This window comes from Typopeltis vanoorti, chromosome 8, assembly GCF_054136105.1.
Source record: "Typopeltis vanoorti isolate ZY-2024b chromosome 8, IOZ_Tvanoo_1.0, whole genome shotgun sequence".
Classification (NCBI taxonomy): Eukaryota; Metazoa; Arthropoda; class Arachnida; order Uropygi; family Thelyphonidae; genus Typopeltis; species Typopeltis vanoorti.
The window spans coordinates 23,546,826-23,567,732 of NC_143556.1; the positions used below are offsets into that span (position 1 = coordinate 23,546,826).

The following is a 20,907-nucleotide window of genomic DNA, read 5'->3' on the forward strand; positions in this document are numbered from 1 at the left end:
TCGGGCTGCCAGTAGAATCCACAATGGGTCTGAGTTCTTCAAGTTACTTGATGAAACCACTTCCTTAGATCAAGAAACCTTAAAAAAACTCAGAACATACCATGCTGTCTCCTAGAATATATGGTTTACCTAAACTTCACGAGAACAATGTTCCACTTAAACCCATTGTGGATTCTATTAGCAGCCCAACTTACAAATTATCAAGATTTTTGTCTAACCTTCTCTGTCCTCTCATAGACCATTCTATACAAATGAGCCTTTTGTGTGTTTTTTGGCCAATTTGTTTTATGGGAGAAAAAAAAATCTGCTACTTCCATGCAAGATCATCCCACAAAAATTCCTCCTATCATGATGAGAATCGAATCCTGATCTTTTCCAATCAAATGACACATGTCCCATCATTCTTCCAATGATGGTTTGGAGGCTGAAATGTTCATATAAAATATAGCTTAAGTTGGATTGAGTTATTTCTGAGTTATTGAAGGCATGGCTAAGGTCATGAGGATCACCATACCTGTTAATTGTGTTATTTTCTCAGAAATGAAATGCATCATGCACCTTTTGTTATGATTGTTTTGGATTGTTTTCATCCTCTCTCTCTCTGTGTGATAAATTTAAATTAAATAGAACTAATGATTATTGGAAATGGAATCTATTATCCTAACTGATCTAACACTGTCACAACATGTGAATACAATTCTTAATTAATTACAACTTAATCTATATTGCAGCATGTTGATTGAGCTGATGATTTAATATTTATTTACTCCTTACACTGAGGTGAAGAGGTTGTATTCGTGTAACTGTAAATAAAGTTAACTTTATTTGTAAGTTTTTGTTAAGCTAGCAAAACGAATGTTGATCATCATTTTACATTGATGCAGAACTAATAGTGTGGCTGTATGAGTAAATTAATAAGATTGAATTTATGCTTATTATACCACTACTTGGATTCCTTGTTATTTTCTTATTTTTCTGAACTAGCAGTTTTGAGCATGAACTTCATTCATTAACTGCATGTTTAATGAACTTATGACAATTTTGAAGTTTTTCATTCTACAAAGATGTGTGGTCATAAGTTCATTAAACATAAACATGGTAGCAATCAATGCAAAGTGTTGTTGAAAAGATTTATTTTATTTTAAAGCAAAATTATTGGATTATTTAAAGTATGATTGTAACTGAAGTATATTTCCCCTGTCTATTTACTAAACAGAAAGACCAAAAGACCTGATCGACTTTCAGATACTCCAGTGCCTTCTCCTGTAGAATTGAAATTCAACTTAGATCCTGAGATTATCAAATGCATTGAAATTGCAAAGAGAAAAATTGAGTCGTAAGCATTTTTTTTTTTTCAATATTCTTCTGTCTGTGTTGATCACATGTATATAATTGTTGTACTATGTACAATTGCTTAAAGTAATATTTTGTTAAAATACCTACAGAATGTTATTTGACTGAATATTCAAAGTGATGAAAACTGATGTGATTCTGAATAGATAGTACCCAGCATTCAGGTCACTAGTAGCATGCACTACTCATTTTTGGATTTTTGTGTGTGTGTGTGTGCGCGCGCATATGCACACGCACATTTTGCTATGTGAAGTGGCTTTGTTGTACAGTTTTCAGATTTTTCTCAAAGAACAAATGTGACACTAGCTTTAGGCATGGCAATTATAGAGGCCACAAGCATGATTTAATCTCATGTCATCATACAAGTATTTCCACTTAGCTAAGCTAGAATGGTGATGTCCTGCTATCCATGACATTACTTTTGAACTGCTTTGAACTGTATCAGTTGGTATTACAGATGAACAATAACTACAAAAATATAAAAAAAATCTGTAGTTTGTGAAAGAGAGATAAACGTATAGCAGTTTTTGCTAACTGCACTTTTTTGGCACTTAGGTTAAAAGGAAGAATGACCATTGAAGAACAACTTCAGTACAAAATAGGCTTGTGACATGGATAGTCAACAGACAGGTATCAGAATATTATGTATGGAAGTACTGAAAAGGAGGAGGAAGTATGTAAGAGGAGGATAACCATTGGTGTACCACAGGGTTCTGTACTTGGGCGATTGTTATTCAGTGTGAATTTTAATGATATTGGAAATGTCTAGAGGATGATATCCATCTTTCAGTTGGAAGAACATAAGGTATAATACCAGAAATTAAAGATTTGATAACATATATTAAATAATTGCAATTGTAGGATTTTCACTTATGTATCTAAGGCACCTGTAGTAACTAAAAAGTGGAACAACATAATATAAAATTAACAGACAAATTCTTTAAAAAAATCCTCAATAACTTTAGTAAGGTAAATAATGGTCGAAAGTTCCTAATTAAAAATAATGACAATAGTTAGCAGATTTAGAAAAAGCACTATCTCCCATAAAAGAGAAAAGATAGAACCTCTGATCTGTCTAACTTTCACAAGTTTCCTTATAAAAATATTCCATAAGGAATCTAATCTTATGTAGAATTTGTCTTATTACACAGGACTCTGTGCTTAATAGAGAAAGAATGTTTATCAAAGCCAGGCTGTTCATGTTCAAGATACATGATAAAAGCTATGATATATTGTGTGTGTGGCATTAGTAATAATTAGGTTTTTAAATATTGTGGTGTCTAGGGTAGTTAAAATTCTGTATTTATTAAATTTTTGAGTAAAATAGTGAAACATAAGACAGTGCAAAAGACAAATGCAAGTGGCATAGGTTTTTGAAAATGGTGAGATACATGTGAATGCAGTATGTGTGCTTGGGGGGGGGGGGGAGATTGAAGATATTTATGTGAAGAGGTTAATAGGAGAGATGAGAGAGTTTAGGTGTGTAAGAAATGCAGCACACTTATGGATTATGAGAATCATAATCCATAAGTTACCTGCAGTGAGCAGTAAGACAGTGAACGTGCAAGGTAGTGAAAATGCAATTTGCATAAATGGCACTGAAAAACTAACTGAAGATATGAAAGCAGAGTTGGTAAAGATGAGGTAAAAGATTAAATGTATGAGGAATAAACTGAGGAGAATTATGGACTTGCATGGGAATATGAGGAGGAATGGGATGCAAGATTGAAAAAAATATCAAATGATTTGAAGTAGCAATGTATGGAGATTTGATGATAAGAGGTGTGGTGAGTGAAAAGATGTCTATTTTCTGGGAGGTAGAATGAGCAGAATGGTTGGAACATTGGCTAACAGGAGTACGCAAACAAAGGAGTTGGTAGTTGGCACAAATGATTTGACTAGTAACAAGAAGAATGTAAGAAGGGAAATCAAGAGGCTGTTAAGGAACGTGAAAGATACCAATGTGGTAGGTAAGGCACTGAGCATGTTGCCAGATATGATAATGATGAGTTCAGAAGGTGAGTGAAAATTATTAATGGTATGCTAGCAGAGTTGTGTTGAGGAGAAAGGAGTTCATTTTGTGACTGTGTGGGATGAGTTTGAGGGACGAATGGAGCTGTATAAAAGAGATGGGCTACATTTGAATGGATTTGGTGTTAATTAGTTTGGAGAAACTGTTGCTGCAAGAGAGAATGACTGAAATGAATGTAAGACGTAAGTTAGCAAAAAGTGTCGTGGAAGAGTAGAAGAGTAAGGTAGACAAGTTTGCAAATGGAGAGGTGAGTGGCACAAGTGCAGAGAATAACAGAGAAGGAACACAGAGTGGACAGGGAAATGGGGGAGATCAGGATGGACAGGAGGACACTGCATGAAAGTGTAGGTATAGGAGTAGGTATGTAAGTGCACAAGAAAGGATTAAGACAAACAAGGATGTGGGGGTGACATTCAGATCTGGGGAGGGGGTATAATATTGGTGATGATGGACAGGACAGCAACTAACCCCACTTCTTGGACATGACTCCTCTACAAGCATTCATGTTCAAGAAGTGGGATTGGTGGGACTTGTTATAGAAATGAGCTAGATGTATTCAAACAAGAAGAATGAAATTGTAGCATTAATAGAGTTCATTCACCCAAAAATTGTTAGTATAAGTGAGACATGGTTGAATGAGGATGACATTCTGACAGAAATATAGGTGGAGGGATGTGTAGTCTTTCATGAAGACAGACAAATCAAAAAAGGAGGAGGAGAAGTGTTATTGATGATGGCAAAAGAGTTGTGCCCATCTAGGGTAGAGATGCAAGGAGCAAATACTTGCAGTGGTTTTGAAGCAGTATATGGCACATTCCTGGTAATGTGGAAGGCAGTGAGAAGGAAAGGTTTAGACAAATTGGTCTGGCTAATAAAAAAAGGGTGATCATTATAGGTGATTTCAGTTATTGTAACATAGATTGGAATGAAGAGAATGAATTTCTTGAGTTTTTAAGGGATAACTACCTTACCTCAAGCAGTATGTACAGAGGTCACACGTGGATTGAGGATCTGGATTTGATTATCTCATCAGAAGATACCATGGTAAATGAAGCATCACATGTTTCTCCAATTGGTGAAAGTGACCATGAAATGATCACTTTCATCTGCTCTGCAGTTGTGGGCGAGGTGTTGGAGAAACTAGTGAGGACAAGGATTCAGAACTGAGTAAATAGCAGTAGAATTCTCTTTAATGGATAGCATGGATTTGCTAAAGGAAGATCATATTTTAGCAATCTGCTTACTCATTATAACAAGGTAGATAGGTATTCTTATGGCAGAGTTCAGCTATATTTAATGTCCAATGTTGAAAGCCATTCTATAGTCTCCTTTGACACTTCATGTATCTCTGCAGGTCACCATGGAATCAGCAAAGGGGGGAAATCACTGATGATATGTTTGATAGTCTGTAAGATATGGGTGCAGTCACAGTAAGTGATATTTGCCATATTCCATTTATGTAGGGGTAGCCACATCTGCCCTTGTTAACCCTGATTCTATTGATAGTTATCCATAGTCTTTTAGAAAGGATGAAGCCAGGCTGGCAGCTGCAGGGGTCTTTCACAAGAGAACCATTTGTTGGCAAGTTCATAGAAAAATGAATACATTGGACAAGTGGGGAAATGCATATACATTAATATATTTAGATTTTGCAAAGGTTTTTGATAGATTGCCACATGATAGACTAGTAGTTAAATTGGAACAGATGGTGTTGGATAGTAGATTAGTGCATTGGATTGTAGATTGGTTGTCTGATAGGCATCAGCAGGTTGTGTATGGGGGGAGTGATATCCCAGAAGAGGAAGGTCACTAGTGGTTTGCCCCAGGGGTCTGTTTTGGGACCATTGTTGTTTAATTTGTATGTAAATCACATTGGAAAGGGCTTAAATGGTGATATACAGTTATCATCAAGTTTGCAGATGATGCAAAGTTGGGGAGAGTTATGAGAAGTAGAGCAGATGTAGCTTTACAAGAGGACTTAAATAGACTCTGAATGGACAAGTTTGTGGTGATGTCAGTTTAATGTTGCAAAGTGTAACGTTTTAAAATTTGGGAAGCAAAGATAGAATGCAGAGTATAGGATTGGTGAGGATATTTTAGAGGAGGCAGAGAAGATGAAAGATCTGGTGATGATGGTTGAGAGGGACTTGAAATTTCATAGACATTTTGCCAAAATTGTGAGGACAACATAGCAGATTATGGGAACGATGCATAGAACATTGACATGTATAAGTAAGATTTTTGATTCCATTGTACAAGGCTTTGATCAGGCTGCACATGGATTCCTGTGCACAGATTTGGTCGCCAGGTGTTCAAAAGGGTGATGTTGAAGAAGGTTCAAAGAAACAATTGACTAAGTTGGTTTCTGGCTCTGGGATGTGGAATATAAGGACAGATTGAATGAATGCAAATTACAGAACCTAGTGGATAGAAAGAAGAGGATAGACATGATTCACACTAATTTGGCAATTAGTGTGTAGAGCTAGCTTGCCTGCTTGTGGTGCACCCTGGATAAATTTAAATGAACTAGTAAACCCTGACTGCCAAATAATCTGCAAGATCTCCTGGCCAGTACACATCACAAGGATTAAATGAGTATGAGTCAAGCCCTAGGTTCCCCCCCCCCAAGGACCATAGGACCAGAAAAAATTAGACAAAGTGTCCAAATCTGCCAAATCGATATAGAAAGTATAAGCTGGGCTAAATGTCAGTACTTATCAAAAATCTTATTGGATAATGACATTAATCTGGTGGAAATACAGGAAACCCATGCAAAAAATGAGGAGCAATTATGGAAAACAGGAAAAATCCCGGGATATAACGTCCTTGGAGCATTTGACTCATCATATGGGATCTACATATATTAGAAACATTATCAAAAAATACTCTTACTTTCAATTTCTACAGATGACATCCATGAGATTACTATCAAAGTTAGTAATGTAACAATTATCAATATTTATAAATCCCTGACTATCTCATGACTGGTGCAAGTTCTCTACTCATATACTGAGCCAGCTGTGTATATAGGTGATTTCAATAGCCATCATGAACAATGGAAATACTGGAATAACATCCTGCATGGTGAAGTCCTAGTTACTTGAGCTGAATTACATGAAATGCACTTTATTTATAATGCTAAGGACCACAGCACATTTAGGTCAGCAGCCTTGAGATGGGATTACAACCCTGACTTATGCTTTGTCACCTCTGACAGATTTAAACAGTCCTGGCACAATTCCCACATAGCCAGCACCAACCAGTTATTGTAGAGATTGGCTCTCAAATCCCATTAGTCTCTTCAATCCCCTGGCCACGATGGAACTTAAGAAGGTAAATTGGCCTGCTTTCTCAGAAAAGCTTGACAAATGCCTAGGATAGATAGCTCCTTCCAGCGGCAATTATGGGAGATTTGTGGGTGCAGTGATAAGTGCAGCTAAAAAGACTAGCCCAGAGGATACCGTAAAGAGTATATTCCCGGGTGGGATGAGACAAGTGATAACTTATACTAGGAATTATTAGAAAATGGAGACTAAGAAACCACAGATGAATTAATACATAGTCTTGATATTGCAGGGAGGAAAAAATGGACAGACAGTCTAAAACCTGAATTTCAGGTACTCAAGTCGGGAAGCATGGTCCTCTTATGAAAGATAGAAGGAGGAAATTCCCTTATATGTTTTAATCTATCTGTAACTCCAGATGCAGTGGCTTCACATATAGTAAATCTATTGAAAGCACCAAAAGACAGAGATCATACTATCCAGTCAAGTACAAAATCAAAACTCTTAAATCTATGAGTGAGCTGATATATGAGTACTCCCACCCTTTTTCTATGGAGGACATCTCATCTGCTTTGAAGGATGCAAAGGCAGGAAAAGCCCCCAGGCTTTGATTGCATCCATCCAGAATTCTTAGTCCACTGTGGAAAGTATGCTAAAAAATTGCTGCCACAATTTTTCACTGACATTCTACAAACTGGAAATGCACCTCGATCATTCGAACGAACTAAAATAATCACCACTTTAAAGCCTGAGAAATCAAATGATCTTCCACAAAATTATTGACCCATTGCCTTTATAAGCACAAGCTATAAATTACTAGAGCACCTTCTACATAATAGGATTAGCCCAATACTACTTGAAAGGATTCCCCATGAACAACTGACTTTTGACCTAAACAGAGCTGCTGGAATCAAGTTCTCTCTCTCTTTCTTCATACATAGAGGCAGGCGTCCAGTGGCAGTAAAAAATGTCTGTGGTGTTCATTGCCCTCACTGCTACATATGACACAGTCTGAAGGCAAGGACTAATCTGTAAACTTCTTCGTGAAATTCCTGCCAGATCACTATTCGCCTTATAGAAAACATGCTTACCAATACACACCAAGTTATTATGGGAAATTCCGCAAGCAAGTAAAGGAAGCTAAACAACGGCCTGCCACAAGGCTCGGTGCTAGGTCCACTATTATTCTCCTTATATGTGGCCAATATGTTTAATACACATTCCAGAAAGTTTGAGTATGCTGATGACTGGGCTATAGCAGCTAGACATAAATATCTGTCAAAATGACAAGAAATCCTAACTACTGATGTGAACTCCCTTGAAAATATTTTCACAAATGGAAACTCAAGCCTCGTGTAAGCAAAACAGAAACCTCATGCTTTCATCTTAACAACAAACTGGCAAATAGGCCATTGTCTCTATCTTGAGGATAACCTTCTTCCATATAAGCAGTACCCAAAATACCTTGGAGTCATCCTTGACAGCTATCATACAAACCTCACCTCTCCAAAACAGCTGAAAAACTGAAAACAAGAACATGAACGATGTCTGATCAGCAAGGTGGCACACTATGCCATGTATCACAGAGAAACCCCTGGTTTTGAATTCTCGCATAGAATCAGAACAGGACATGGTAGATGTTGCAACACTTTTCACAAATGGGACATGCAGTTCTCCCCCAAACTGTGATTGTGGTGCTGAGAAGCAATCTGTGCAGTTTCTTATACAAGACTGTCCCTTAAGAGCCTACAAAGGAAATTTTAGTAACTTCCTGTTTGCAACCAAAGAATCAATTGATTTTATTTGTAATCTAGATGTTAACTTGTAATTTTTTTATTGTTTTTCATAAAATTTATGCTTTGTGATGTGTAATATGTCATAAAAATAAATAATAGTGTGGATGGGATTTTTCATAGAATATCTGGAGATGGGGGGGGGACAAGGGCCATCCCTGGAAGCTGTGTATAAGGTAGGTTTTGGCAAGATATTTTGTATGGAGAATAGTAGGTGATTGGAATGCATTGCCTGAGAGTGTGGTGAGTGCAGGGACAGTGAATGCATTTAAGTCAATGTATGAATGGCTGTGCATGTGAGAGTAGGCCCCTCACAATGAGTCTCTTGACTCCACGGAGGTCTGTTGATGATGATAATAATAAAATAAGATTTGTGTTCCTCATGGCAGAAAAATAAAATATAAATAGAAGTTGTCTTCTGTTTATCTGACTTTGACCCTTAAGTGGCCTCTTCATTGCAATAATGCATTATAAAATGCACTTTATAGTGTCCAATTATTTTAAAGGAAATTAGAAAATGAAGCTTTTGACTAAGTATTCGAGTTCATTAGTTTTAAACAATTTTGATGGTTGAAATGATAAACTTTGAATTAAACTGTTCTTTAAATTAAACTTTTTTTTCCTAGTATAACTAAAGATTTGGAACTTAATTTGTTCACCTATCCCAAATATGGAAAAAATTTCTTGAAAGTTCACCAGGTCAGTCCAGATGGCTTTATACAAATGGCCCTTCAGTTAGCCTTCTACAGGTAGGACAGTCAGTTTGATAGGATTTTTTTTTAAAGATTATTAATCAGAGAATTTCTAACAAAACATATTTATGATATGTTCTGTTATTTAAATTGAATAATACTGAAGTCTTACTTTGCTTTCTTAATAACTCTTAATAATTTAGTTAATTTATTTTATATTACATTTCTGATTAAAGTAAAACTATAAATGTCACTTTCATAAGCCAATATGAATATTTACAAGGGTGGTCTGAAAAAGTTCTTGGCCTAACAATGAAAAAAAATCAATTTATAATTTCAAAGTAATTTTTATTTCTCAACATAATCTCCCCTTAAGACTAATACATTTATTCCAGCGATGCTCCATCACCATTATCCCATCCCTTTAATGGTTCTCAGTAAGTTCTTCAAAATATCCCTCTACAGCTGCAATCACCTCTTGATTCGAAGAAAAACACTGACCAGCGAGGAAGAGTTTTAGTTTTGGGAAGAGATAGAAGTCACAGGGAGCCAAATCAGGGGAATAGAGTGGATGTTCCAATAACTCATAGAGCAGATCCCTTAATTTTCCTATTGCCAAAACACCTTTGTGGGCAGGTGCATTGTTCTGATGACAGATGATTTTTTTCTTCTGCAAACCGGTTATTTTCTCATGAATTTTTTCATCTAGTCTGGTTAAAAGATAATATTTCCCGGTTATTGTTTTACCCTTTTCAAGATAATTAATAAACAAAATGCCTTTAGCATCCCAAAACGCCGATGCTATGACCTTTCCTGCTGATGGAACTGACTTTTGCTCCTTTGGCGCTGAACAACCAGCTTCTGTCCACTGTTTTGATTGCTGTTTGCAAGTCTCATTCATAGTAATAAATCAATGCACAAAATCAGTTTTATTCTTGTTAAAACACTCCAAGCACTGTTCAGAGATTTTCATGCGAGTGCGTTTTTGATCTGCTGTGAGCAAGCATGGCACCCATCATGTGCAAAGCTTTTTCATTTGCAATTCTTCATGCAAAATATGTCCTACACATTCTTTTGAAATGCCTATAGTCTCAGCAATTTCATGCACTTTGACTCGCCGGTCATCCAATACCATATCATGCACTTGATCAATGATTTCTAGTGTTGTTACACTTTTTGGATGTCCTTCACGTGGATCATCTTCAAGGCTGGTACGGCCATGTTTAAACTCAGCAGCCCATTTCTTAATTGTTGTAAATGAAGGAGAAGAGTGCCCATAAACTTTTATGAACATTGAATGAACTTCTTTTGGCATTAAACCTTCTTTTACAAAGAATTTTATAACCACATGATACTCAATTTTATCCATTTCAAGGGATACAGACAACACTTTTGCTTCAGAGACAGCTGTATAAAACAAACTACTTGATAGAATGACTTGCAATTTAACACAGATGCTTATGACAGATGTACCAACTTAAAAAAAAAATCTTGTCAATAGTGTTGCCATCTGTGGTCAAGGCCGAGAACTTTTCAGACCACCCCTGTATTTAGCATATGGACAAAAAATACAAGAAATTAGTGAGTAAAACTAAATACAGTTGACAGTTCAGCTAACCAATCAATTGAACTATCTGGGAGTAAATGCAAGTTCCTGAGGCCTCCAGGGAAGAAGTGTGTGAGACAGTCATCATTGATATGATGCATATAATCTGCACAGCACCACACACACACACACACAAAAGGGTGACTATAAAATTCCCACAGATATAATAAGTGGGCATTCATCCTTGTCCAGTCCTAAATCTATTTATCTGGCTTGAATTGTTGAGGTAGATTTAATTCTGGGGGTTTGATAGTTGGATGTGTGATCAGGTTCTTGTTTGTAATTTGTATTTCATTCCAGTCTTCTCCAGCAGTCCTGGGGACCATCATCTTTGTCCACATTCCAGATGGGGGGAGATCTAGAGGTAAGATGGTGAGCTGCAAGAGGAGAGATATCTTGATGTATAAGAAGATTCACATTATATCTGATTATGTTTACTACTTTAATGATAGCTTCTTCTCTTTTGAAGCATGGAGGAGTGATGTGGGAAAGAATAGGCAACCATGGGACAGGAGCAGATCTTAAAAGTACCAGAGATGATTCTCGTTATGTTACTCAGTGTGTCCATGCGAGTCGTATGGTGACTTTGGTTTCAAACTGGAAACAATACTCTGCCAATGAAAAGACCAGAGCTAGTACTGCTATTCTAAGGTTCGAGGCATGACAACCCCAAGTTATGCTCATAAACTTGTTTACAATGTTGTTCCTGGAAGATGTCTTTAACTTAGTTTTTTCCAAATATTTTCAGTATGTTAGACTATGGTCATGTGTGATACCAATGTAGCAAGGGTTACTTTCATGAATTAAAGTCTTGTTGAAGTTTATTTTTAGTTTTCTATAAGTTTGTTCTGTTCTTGGATGCTACTGTTTAATTTGTTTATTAGCAATATAGGAAAGGTTCTGAGAGGAACTGTTCAGTTATTTGCCATTGATGCAAAGTTGGGTAGAGCAATAGTAAATACAGATGATATCAACATTTTGCAGGATGATTTGGATAGACTGACAGTCTGGGCAAAGGAGAATGGATGTCAGTTTAATGTGGCAAGGTGTAAGATTATGCATTTTGGGGGTGGAAAGATTACCAGCTGTATACCACATTGATGGAACTGTACTCCAGGAAATTGATGAAGCCAGAGACTTGGGAGTGTTAGTGGATTTAGCCACTTTTGATATGTGCACCCTAAACTTTAACTTCCTATAGCAGCTCATCAGATCACTTGGTTACTGAAGAATACTTTGATGAACAGAGACAAGCAGGTTATTGTTCTTCTTTATCGAGTCTTGATAAGATCTAGGCACCAGGTTTCTTGGTGAATAGGAGGTGGAGAGGATTCAGAGGCGAGTGAGGTTCATTCCATAGCAAGTCTATGGAATGAACCTTACGAAAACAGGTTGAAGATCTGCAGATTACAGAAACTGATTGATAGGTGGAAAAGGGGGTGATGTGCTTGAGACATACAAATTACTGAAAGGTTTTTACAAGATTAATTCAGAGGAAATTTTTCAGAACAGGTCTGGTGGGAGAACCAGGGGCCTTTGAAGCTGAGTAAGAGTGTTACAAATAGATTTTTGGCTTGGAGAGTAGTGAATGAGTGGAATAGGTGCCAGAATCTGTTTTGGGTGCCATGACTGTGAATGAGTTCAAAGCAAAGTATGATAGATTACTGCGCAAATGTTGGATAGTTCTTGACATGATGTTTAGAGCCTCCCTTGATGAGTCTAAGGACTCTTTGGAGTTGCCCATAATAATAATAAGTCTCATGGTTATTTAGGTGGAAAGCTGAGGCAACAGTTGAAGGTACTGTCTTAAGTGGCAATTGCTACATCATCAACATAGATAAACTTTCAACTAGCCATTTGAGGGATGTTGCTTGTGTACAAGCTGAATATAGAGCTGGGATGAGGGTAGATCCTTGCAGCAGCCCATCTTGGAGGATAAATTTTCTGCTTTTTTTGTGAATTCAGATGAACTTTATTTTCCTAGTGGAAAGCATTTGTTGTAGTAATTTTAGTTTTTTTTTTTGGCAATTGATTATTTTAGCTGTTTTTATGCAGTAAACCTCTCTTCTATACAGTGTTATAAGCTGATGTTGGATCTATGAAGGCAGTACCTATTTTTAAACTCTTGTGGTGTCTGGCTTCTATGTGAGTTGTAAGAGCAAGGACTTGGTCACAGTAGCCTCTGCAAGTTTAAACCCAGACTGTACAATGAGTAAGCTTCTATTTCTGGAGAAATCCTAGAAAGGATAATCCTTTCAAAGAGTTTGTAAGGAGTGCAGAGTAATGCTATTGGACATTAGTTAGGATCATCAGTTGACATATTGAGTTTTGGCAATGCTGTTATCTTTGATTCATGCCAAAGTTTCAGGAGTCATTCATCATTTATTATTGAGGAGAAACAATTTGATAGCCAGGATTTTGCTTTTAGGCCAAGATAAATAAGAAAGTCTTGAAGGATGCCATCGATGCTAGGAGCTGTATACCTGTTTTAGTTGATTTGAAGGTTGCATCGGTTTCATCTAGAGCTACTGGATTGCAGGTTGCTATAGATGTAGGACAAGATAAGAAAACGTTTTTTGTAGAAACAGTGGATCTCTTTTTTGGTATCTGTGATAATTTGGGGTTTAGTTTTTTTGTGCTAAGATTTTTGCAGTACTATTAGGATTTACTTTTCCTTTAGTTTTGTTTGGAGTGCTGGTGCCTCCCTTTCAGCAAAGCAGTGACTAAGCCTTATGACCTGATTTCGTAAAGTTGAGGTTGTTCATTTCTTCATGCCAGCAAGTTTTTCTGCCATCATCCAAGATCCTTGGAAGAGGATCTTGGATCATCTTGATGGTTCTGTTGTTCATATTCTGCCAGAAGAATACTACTTTCAGCATGGTGTGTAGATCTTTTTGAATCTTCTTGTGATGTGTTTCTTGCCAGCTACAGTGAGAAGTTTAGTGGATTTTCATAGTTATTGACTGAAAGTAATATTCTTCTAGCAGAGTATGAACAACAGAACCATTTAAATTTTGACTAGTTTAAAATTTAAATTTTAAACTAGTCAAAAAACCAATATGCCAATCGAATAATGAGATTCGATTGGCATATTGGGAAACTGTTAACTCTAGAGATTATAACTCCTACAGTAATTAGGCAGGTATCTGTGCTGGCTGTGGGGAAAAAGGAGTTAATACTTGATAGGTTGAAGTAAGAGGAGTTCCTTTCATGTCAGTGGTGGTGAAACAGAGTTTAGTGGTTGTCTCTGACCCCCCCCCCCCACCTTCAAGATTTGAAAGTTCCAGGTTTCTTGCTGTTATAGAGGAGATGGAGGCTGTTTGTTAACATGCAGTCTGTTAGTTGCAGACCTGGGTTATTGTCATTACTGTATCCCCATAATGTATTGTGTGAGTTGAAATCCCCAAGAGTAATATCATGATGGGCTGGCTGAGGAAGTGCAGAACTTGACTAGTTGAGTAGAGGAGGTTTATATACATTGTAGATTGAAAAGCTATGCAGCCAGATGCAATGAAAAAGTCACTTTGTGAATGATCTAGAAATTCTTTCTAGTTTTGCTTAAATTTCCAGGCCATGTCTTTCATCAGGTTTATCATTGAGAAGGTGTAACCAGGAATGGTAATATTTCCTTGAAAGTGCAATGAGTTTCTTGTAGAGCCACAATGTCTACTTTGTGCCTGTTAAGGATATTATTATTAATGTGAATATAAGAAATAGGGATGCAATGAGATATCTCAGTGTGTGCGTGCTGCACACGCACACACAAAATTTCATGTATAATAAATACATTTAGCTCTTACTATAGTAAGCATTTATGGATCAAAGGAATAGTTTGTTATAGTTCTTTCTTTTAAAATAATGCTACTACTGTGAGGCTGGGACTTTTCAGTTTATAGTGACAATTTTTAATATACAGATAACCCTCGTTTAACACGGATGTTAGGTTCCATAGAAATGCCACATTATATAAATCGCATTATGTGAGACTCACATCACATAGAAAAAGTAGGGTTATATTCCGAAATCTTTTTTTTTTTAATTATATAAACAGCAATGGCATATCCAGCAAAAATATATTTTTATTTAATTCAGTAATTCATGTAAGTTAAGAAAACATATAAAATATGAAGCAAAATACATGTAAACTTAAAAAATTACAAATTGTACGTAAAGTTCATTGCACATAATGCATAAATGTTTTAGCCAAAATAAAATAAAGTGCATATTTTAATCATCATTGCTGTCTTCAAAAATAACATTTCATAGATGTTCTTTATTTATGACTGTCCAGACGACATCATCACTTGAAATCTCTTGGACATCATTTGTATAATTCTCATTGCATACTTTGGCTGGTATATATATGCTGCACTATATATATATATATATATATATATATATATATATATATATATATATATATATATATATATATATATGCTGTAATTTTTTATTAAGTTCATAATATGGAACTAAATAAATATCCAATTGTCTCGTGAATTTTTGGAAAGAGTTCCACTGAGGGATCATTATCCGTAAAATAACTTCCTAACTTTCTTGCCAAGTCAAATCTTTCTGCTAATTTCTTTAAGCTGAATTCTTTAACAAATTCATCACAATCATAACTTTCCCCGCCATTTGGTTCGACGTCTTCTATTAATTGTACCAGTTCCTCCTCATTTAAATCTATTTCCCATCAATTAATTCACTAATTTCGTTTTCAACCATATCGCAAAAGCCCTCTAAATGGCCATTACTATAAAAATATTTTTTGTACATAAGAAAAACATTACATATTATATGTAGCTCACCAGAAAATAAAGTGCTCAGCTTGAGATTACTACACTTATGATTTTTAATGCACTCTCCTGGCAGAAAACAAAGACAATTTTCAACAATAAACACTTTATACAGTAAACAATTGACGTATATGCATGCTAAAGGGTATTTCCCCTAATACAAATTTGCTACTTATAGCTACATGCATGATACAGACAGACGCAAATTTAACGGAGATAAAATTAGATTTTTTTAAGTCACGCGATGAAAAATATATGAAAAGATAAAGGGTTACTACAATTTTGTATACTGCGTTATATTGAAAAACCGTTGAACAAGGGTTACTACAATTTGTAGAGCATGTTATATCGAAACCACGTTGTATAAATGCCACATTATACGAGGGTTACCTGTAATCATGTTTTATTTTTAAAATGTTTTTTCATAAAACGGTCCTTTGCTTGAGTGTAATTGGTTCACTTTTTTGGAGCATTACCAATAATTAGAGAGAGAATAAGTATAACTATTAATTGTATTAAATTTGATATTTCATTATAAGTGTGAATGATATTATCAGGAGTTGATAAAGTCAAAAAACTATGTGGTATTGTTGTCATCATTAAGTGCCAGAGCAATAACAAACTTTAATTAGCTATCATCCTTGGGATATCAAAATTTATGTGAACTCCTGTGTTAATAAGGTATTATTATTATATTAAAAATAATAATAATAATAATACCTTTAAGTGTATAAAAAATTATACATATTGGAATTCAATAAAAAAGATAAGTTACAAATTACAGTTGAATTTGTAGCTAGTTGTTATCTATGAATTCTCAATGTCTGCTGTAGGTACAAATTCTAGTTTTGGTTTTCTGAATACCATTATTTGAAATGGATGCTATTAATAATAAGAGTAAGGGGTCTTATGTTAAGCTGCTGAAGATCATTGTCATCTGTTGTATTGTCTTTTTTTCACATGGTTGCCTATCTACTAGTTGGAGTTATTTGGTCCAAGGTGGCATAAAGATGCCTAGACTCCTGATTAGCCTTGAAAGATTTGTGCTGTCTAAATTCTTGATAATTTTAAGCATTCATTTTTGAGGTTAGTTGAATGTTTTAAAGCTTCTGCTGCTTCCTTAAATCTACTTTTGTGCCACTATTTTGTTTCATGACATGCAGGTTCTGTTCTGCTCATTCTTGTGGTTGGCATGTGTACTGTGCAAGCTGATAATTCTAATTTATGTAATGATGTCATTTAATGTATTCCTTATTTTTTTATAGAGCAGTATATAACCTGTGCTTAAAGTAAATTAAGCAGTTAGAATTGCAGGAGGTATGGAAAGATTCATAGTGCAGTTTGAAGAATAATGGGACATTGTTCCCTTTGAATGGAAAAGACCTGAGTTTGATTCTCATTGTGATCAGAGGAATCTTTATATGAGCATTTTTATCCAGTCTGTTGGTTAGATGATCTCATATGGAGGTAGCACAGTTTTTAATTATCAGAAATTTGGGTATTTCACCTCATACATGCAGATTGGCCAGATATCATATACAATTTACAGACAAAAAATACTATTAGTAGGCAGTAGATGGTATAGTGTGTAGATGCTGGATTAAGTAGTGTAGACATTTGTGGGTTGTGTAGAATAGGGTCCTTCTGCAGTGAGTCCTTGGAGGTGTCATATAATAATAATAAAATTATTCATTATTTATATGGACCACTTCATGAAGGAAAGTGACTTTATATCCATTATTTTAATTGCATCTCAATGGCATTTCAATTTCAGTGTAATACACTCACATCCATGTGACAGAAGAATATGACATGGCCAGTAGGGTGGTTAAACCTGATATCAGAATTAGGGATATTAATTAAAGCTATTTATTTTATGAACAACAGAACCATTTAAATTTTGACCAGTTTACTTTCCTGAGATTCCATTGGAGTACTGGGAAACTTAATTCTAGAAATTACAAGTCCTGCAGTAATTAGGCAGGGATCTGTGCTGGCTGTGGGGAAAAGGAGGCAGTACTTGATTTGAAGTAAGAGGAGTTCCTTCCATGTCAGTGGTGATGAAACAGAGTTTACGGGTTGTTTCTGACCCCCACCTTCCAGATTTCAAAGTTCCAGGTTTCTTGCTGTTATAGAGGAGATGGAGGCTATTTGTTAACATGCAGTCTGTCAGTTGCAGACCTGGGTTGTTGTCATTATTGTATAGATGATGATGTTATACTCTTAAATCATTAACTACTGTAACAAATTTGGCATTGTAATTATTATGTTATTATAATTATGGGGTGCTTAAGGGTCAAAGCTGTATAACTGAGAGGAGACCTCCACATAGTTTAAAAGAATGCAGAGAACCGACTAGGGCTTCTGACCTAATGTCCAATCCTCACCTTCTAGTGGTGCACCCTGTTGGGTATCTACCTGGATACTGAATGAACAAGGATAGGCTGGCAATTTGGGATTTAGCTGACCAAATTGTATTCTTAGTGGCTTAAACCAATGTAGAAAATGATGGTACAACATGACAAAATTTCATGCCGGATGGGGCGTTGCCAGGTTAAACAAGTCCCCCATTGTTTTCGGCAGGGAACCATGGCAAACAGTGAAAAGTCAGCTCCTGGAACAAATCTGAAAGCACACCCTAACTCAACATCACCAGAGTTAAAGATCAGTACTATCAACATAAGAAGCCTGAATGGCAAAGAAAAGTAGCTAGCTGAGGAGTTAGATAAGTACCGGATCGGCATAATAGGGGTGACTGAAACAAAAAAAGACAAAAACTGGTGAGATCATTCTGAACAATAAATACAAAATGTTATATTCAGGAAATGACAATCAAGAAAAAGAAGGAGTAGCCATAGTATTCAACACAAAATAGGAGGCTAATCTTCTTGAATGGCAGGCAGTCTCAAGTAGAGTGATGTGGGCAAATATCAGAATGGGGAATTGGACAATGAGACTTATTTGTGCCTATGGTTCCACAGAAGGTTCTACTAAGGTAGAAGTGGAGGAATTTTTTGATGCTTTAGAAAAAGCAACTGACACAGTGAAAAAGGAAAAGTTGGTCCTTGTTGGGGATCTAAATAGCAGAGTAGGAAATGATTGTCAGACATACAAAAATATTTTAGGAAAATTTGGAGAAAAGAGCAAAGCCAATAATAATGGCAAATACCTGTTGGATTTCTGCTCAGGACATGGACTGGTTATTACTAACACCATGTTCCAACATAAAAATGTTCACAAATTCACATGGAGAGAAGAGGCAAGCAATAAGAAAAGTCTCATTGACTCTGTTATTGTTGATAGTGATGTTTTCTCCCGGGTGCAGGACACCAGAGTATACAGAGGATTAGAAATTGGAAGCGATCACTATATAATCTTGAGCAGGATAAAATTGAACTTAATATTGAAAATAATAACATGTAAGAAAGTTTAAAAGCGAATAAAAGTTGAGCAGCTCTCAGATGTGAGCTGTATACTAAAATACACAAATAATATTCAAGAAAAAATAAAAGAGTTTGAGATCAGGAACCAAACCTTGGAGATTCAGTGACAAGCACTGAAGAAAACGCTGATTGATTCAGCCAGAAAGGCATGTAGTGAAGTTGTCTACAAGGATAGAAAAATCAGAACTCCATGGTGGACACAGGAAGTTAAAGAGGCAGTGAAGGAAAAGAAGAAAGCATATCAAAAGTTCCTGGCAAATAAGTCAGCTTTTGCTCTTAGAGAATACAGAGACAAATGTAAGAAAGCGAAACACTGTGTAAAACTAGCTAAACAAAAGTCATGGGAGGACTTTGGCAAGAACATAGAAAAAAAATATCAAGAAGGTGGTAAGATATTCTGAAGGTTGTTGAAGAAGCTTAGAAATGGAGGAAAGAGTGCTGTAAAAGGAGTTAGAGATGATAAAGGTGACATGAAAATAGGAGAAAAAGATATCCTTGAAATATGGAGTAATTACCTTGAAAAATTGCTAAATGAAACAAGCAGTGATCGCACAGTGGTAAAAAAACGCTCAACAGGCATACAGTCAAGAATACATATCCATACTTGAAGTAGAAAAAGCTATCAAAGGCTTGAAATGTGGAAAGGTAGCAGAAATAGATGATATTCGACCAGAAATGCTGAAGTATGGTTGTATAAAAGTCTTACAGTCGCTGCACTGCATAGTTCAGAAAGCTTGGACAGAGGGACAAATTCCCGATGATTGGAGTAGAGCTCTAATTGTACCCATATATAAAAAGGGAAATAAAACTGAATGTGGGAATTACAGAGGTATATCCCTACTGAGTGTTCCTGGCAAGATCTATGCAAGTATACTTGAAAAACGGTTGAGAAGAATTGTGGAAGAAAATCTTGGTAATAAAACAAGCTGGATTTAGGCGAAATAGAGGCTGTCAGGATCAGATCTTCACTTTACGACAAATAGTTGAGAAAGCATGGGAATATAACAAAGATCTGTATTTAAGTTTTTTCGATCTGGAAAAGGCATATGACAAGGTGCCAAGAGAGAAGCTATTCAATATGCTACAGTCATATAGTGTCAATGGGGCATTATATCAAGCAATACTTAGTCTGTATTTGAGTTATAAGTTGGCAATTAGAATTGAAGGAAGTACAGGAAGATGGTTTAATGTTAAATCTGGTGTGAAACAAGGATGTACATTATCCCCTCTGTTATTCATTATCTATATAGATCACATTATGAAGGAAAGTGGTATTAAAAATGATATCAGAATTGAAGATGTTAATGTCAGCTCTTTGCTTTATGCAGATGTTGTTATACTTCTAAATAAATCCGCTACAAGTTTGCAAAATTCCCTGACTAAATTGAATAACTATTGTAATAGATATAGTATGAAGGTCAACATTAAAAAGACAATGAAAAAAGGTAGAATTGTTGAAAATGTCAACTGTGTTGTGAACAGGGAACCTGTGGAACAAGTAAAACATTTCAGCTACTTAGGCATGATTTTTACTGAAGATGGTAAATTAAATATGGAAATAGACAACAGAATAAACAAAGCTGGTATGGTTGGAAGTCAGTTGAATAAATTCATGTGGAATAAGAGAGAAGTTAGTCGGAACACTAAATTAGCTGTATACAAGACATTGTTCAAACCAGTTTTAACTTATGGATCTGAGAGCTGGGTCAGAAGTAAAACACTTGATCAAAGACTAGAGACCGCAGGTATAAGAGTCCTGAGAAAGATTAGAGGCATGAACAGCTGGTATCGATGGCAATATCATATTAAAAACGAGGATATTAGGAAAGAACTTGACATTGTCAGCATCCAGGAATGCATTAGCGGAGCTAATCTCAGGTGGTATAGTCACTTAAACAGAATGGG

General features: G+C 35.9%; 1 protein-coding gene across 2 annotated transcripts in view; it reads left to right on the plus strand.

The window, feature by feature from the left end:
* Positions 1-20,907, plus strand: part of LOC150103850 (carnitine O-acetyltransferase-like) — a 187,441-nt gene that overhangs the window by 131,551 nt on the left and 34,983 nt on the right. For both annotated transcript variants that reach the window (XM_090397153.1, XM_090397152.1), the window contains 2 exons: positions 1,217-1,336; positions 9,089-9,211. In XM_090397153.1, the coding sequence (XP_090253279.1) occupies positions 1,217-1,336; positions 9,089-9,211 (243 nt within the window). The remainder of the gene's footprint in view (positions 1-1,216; positions 1,337-9,088; positions 9,212-20,907) is intronic.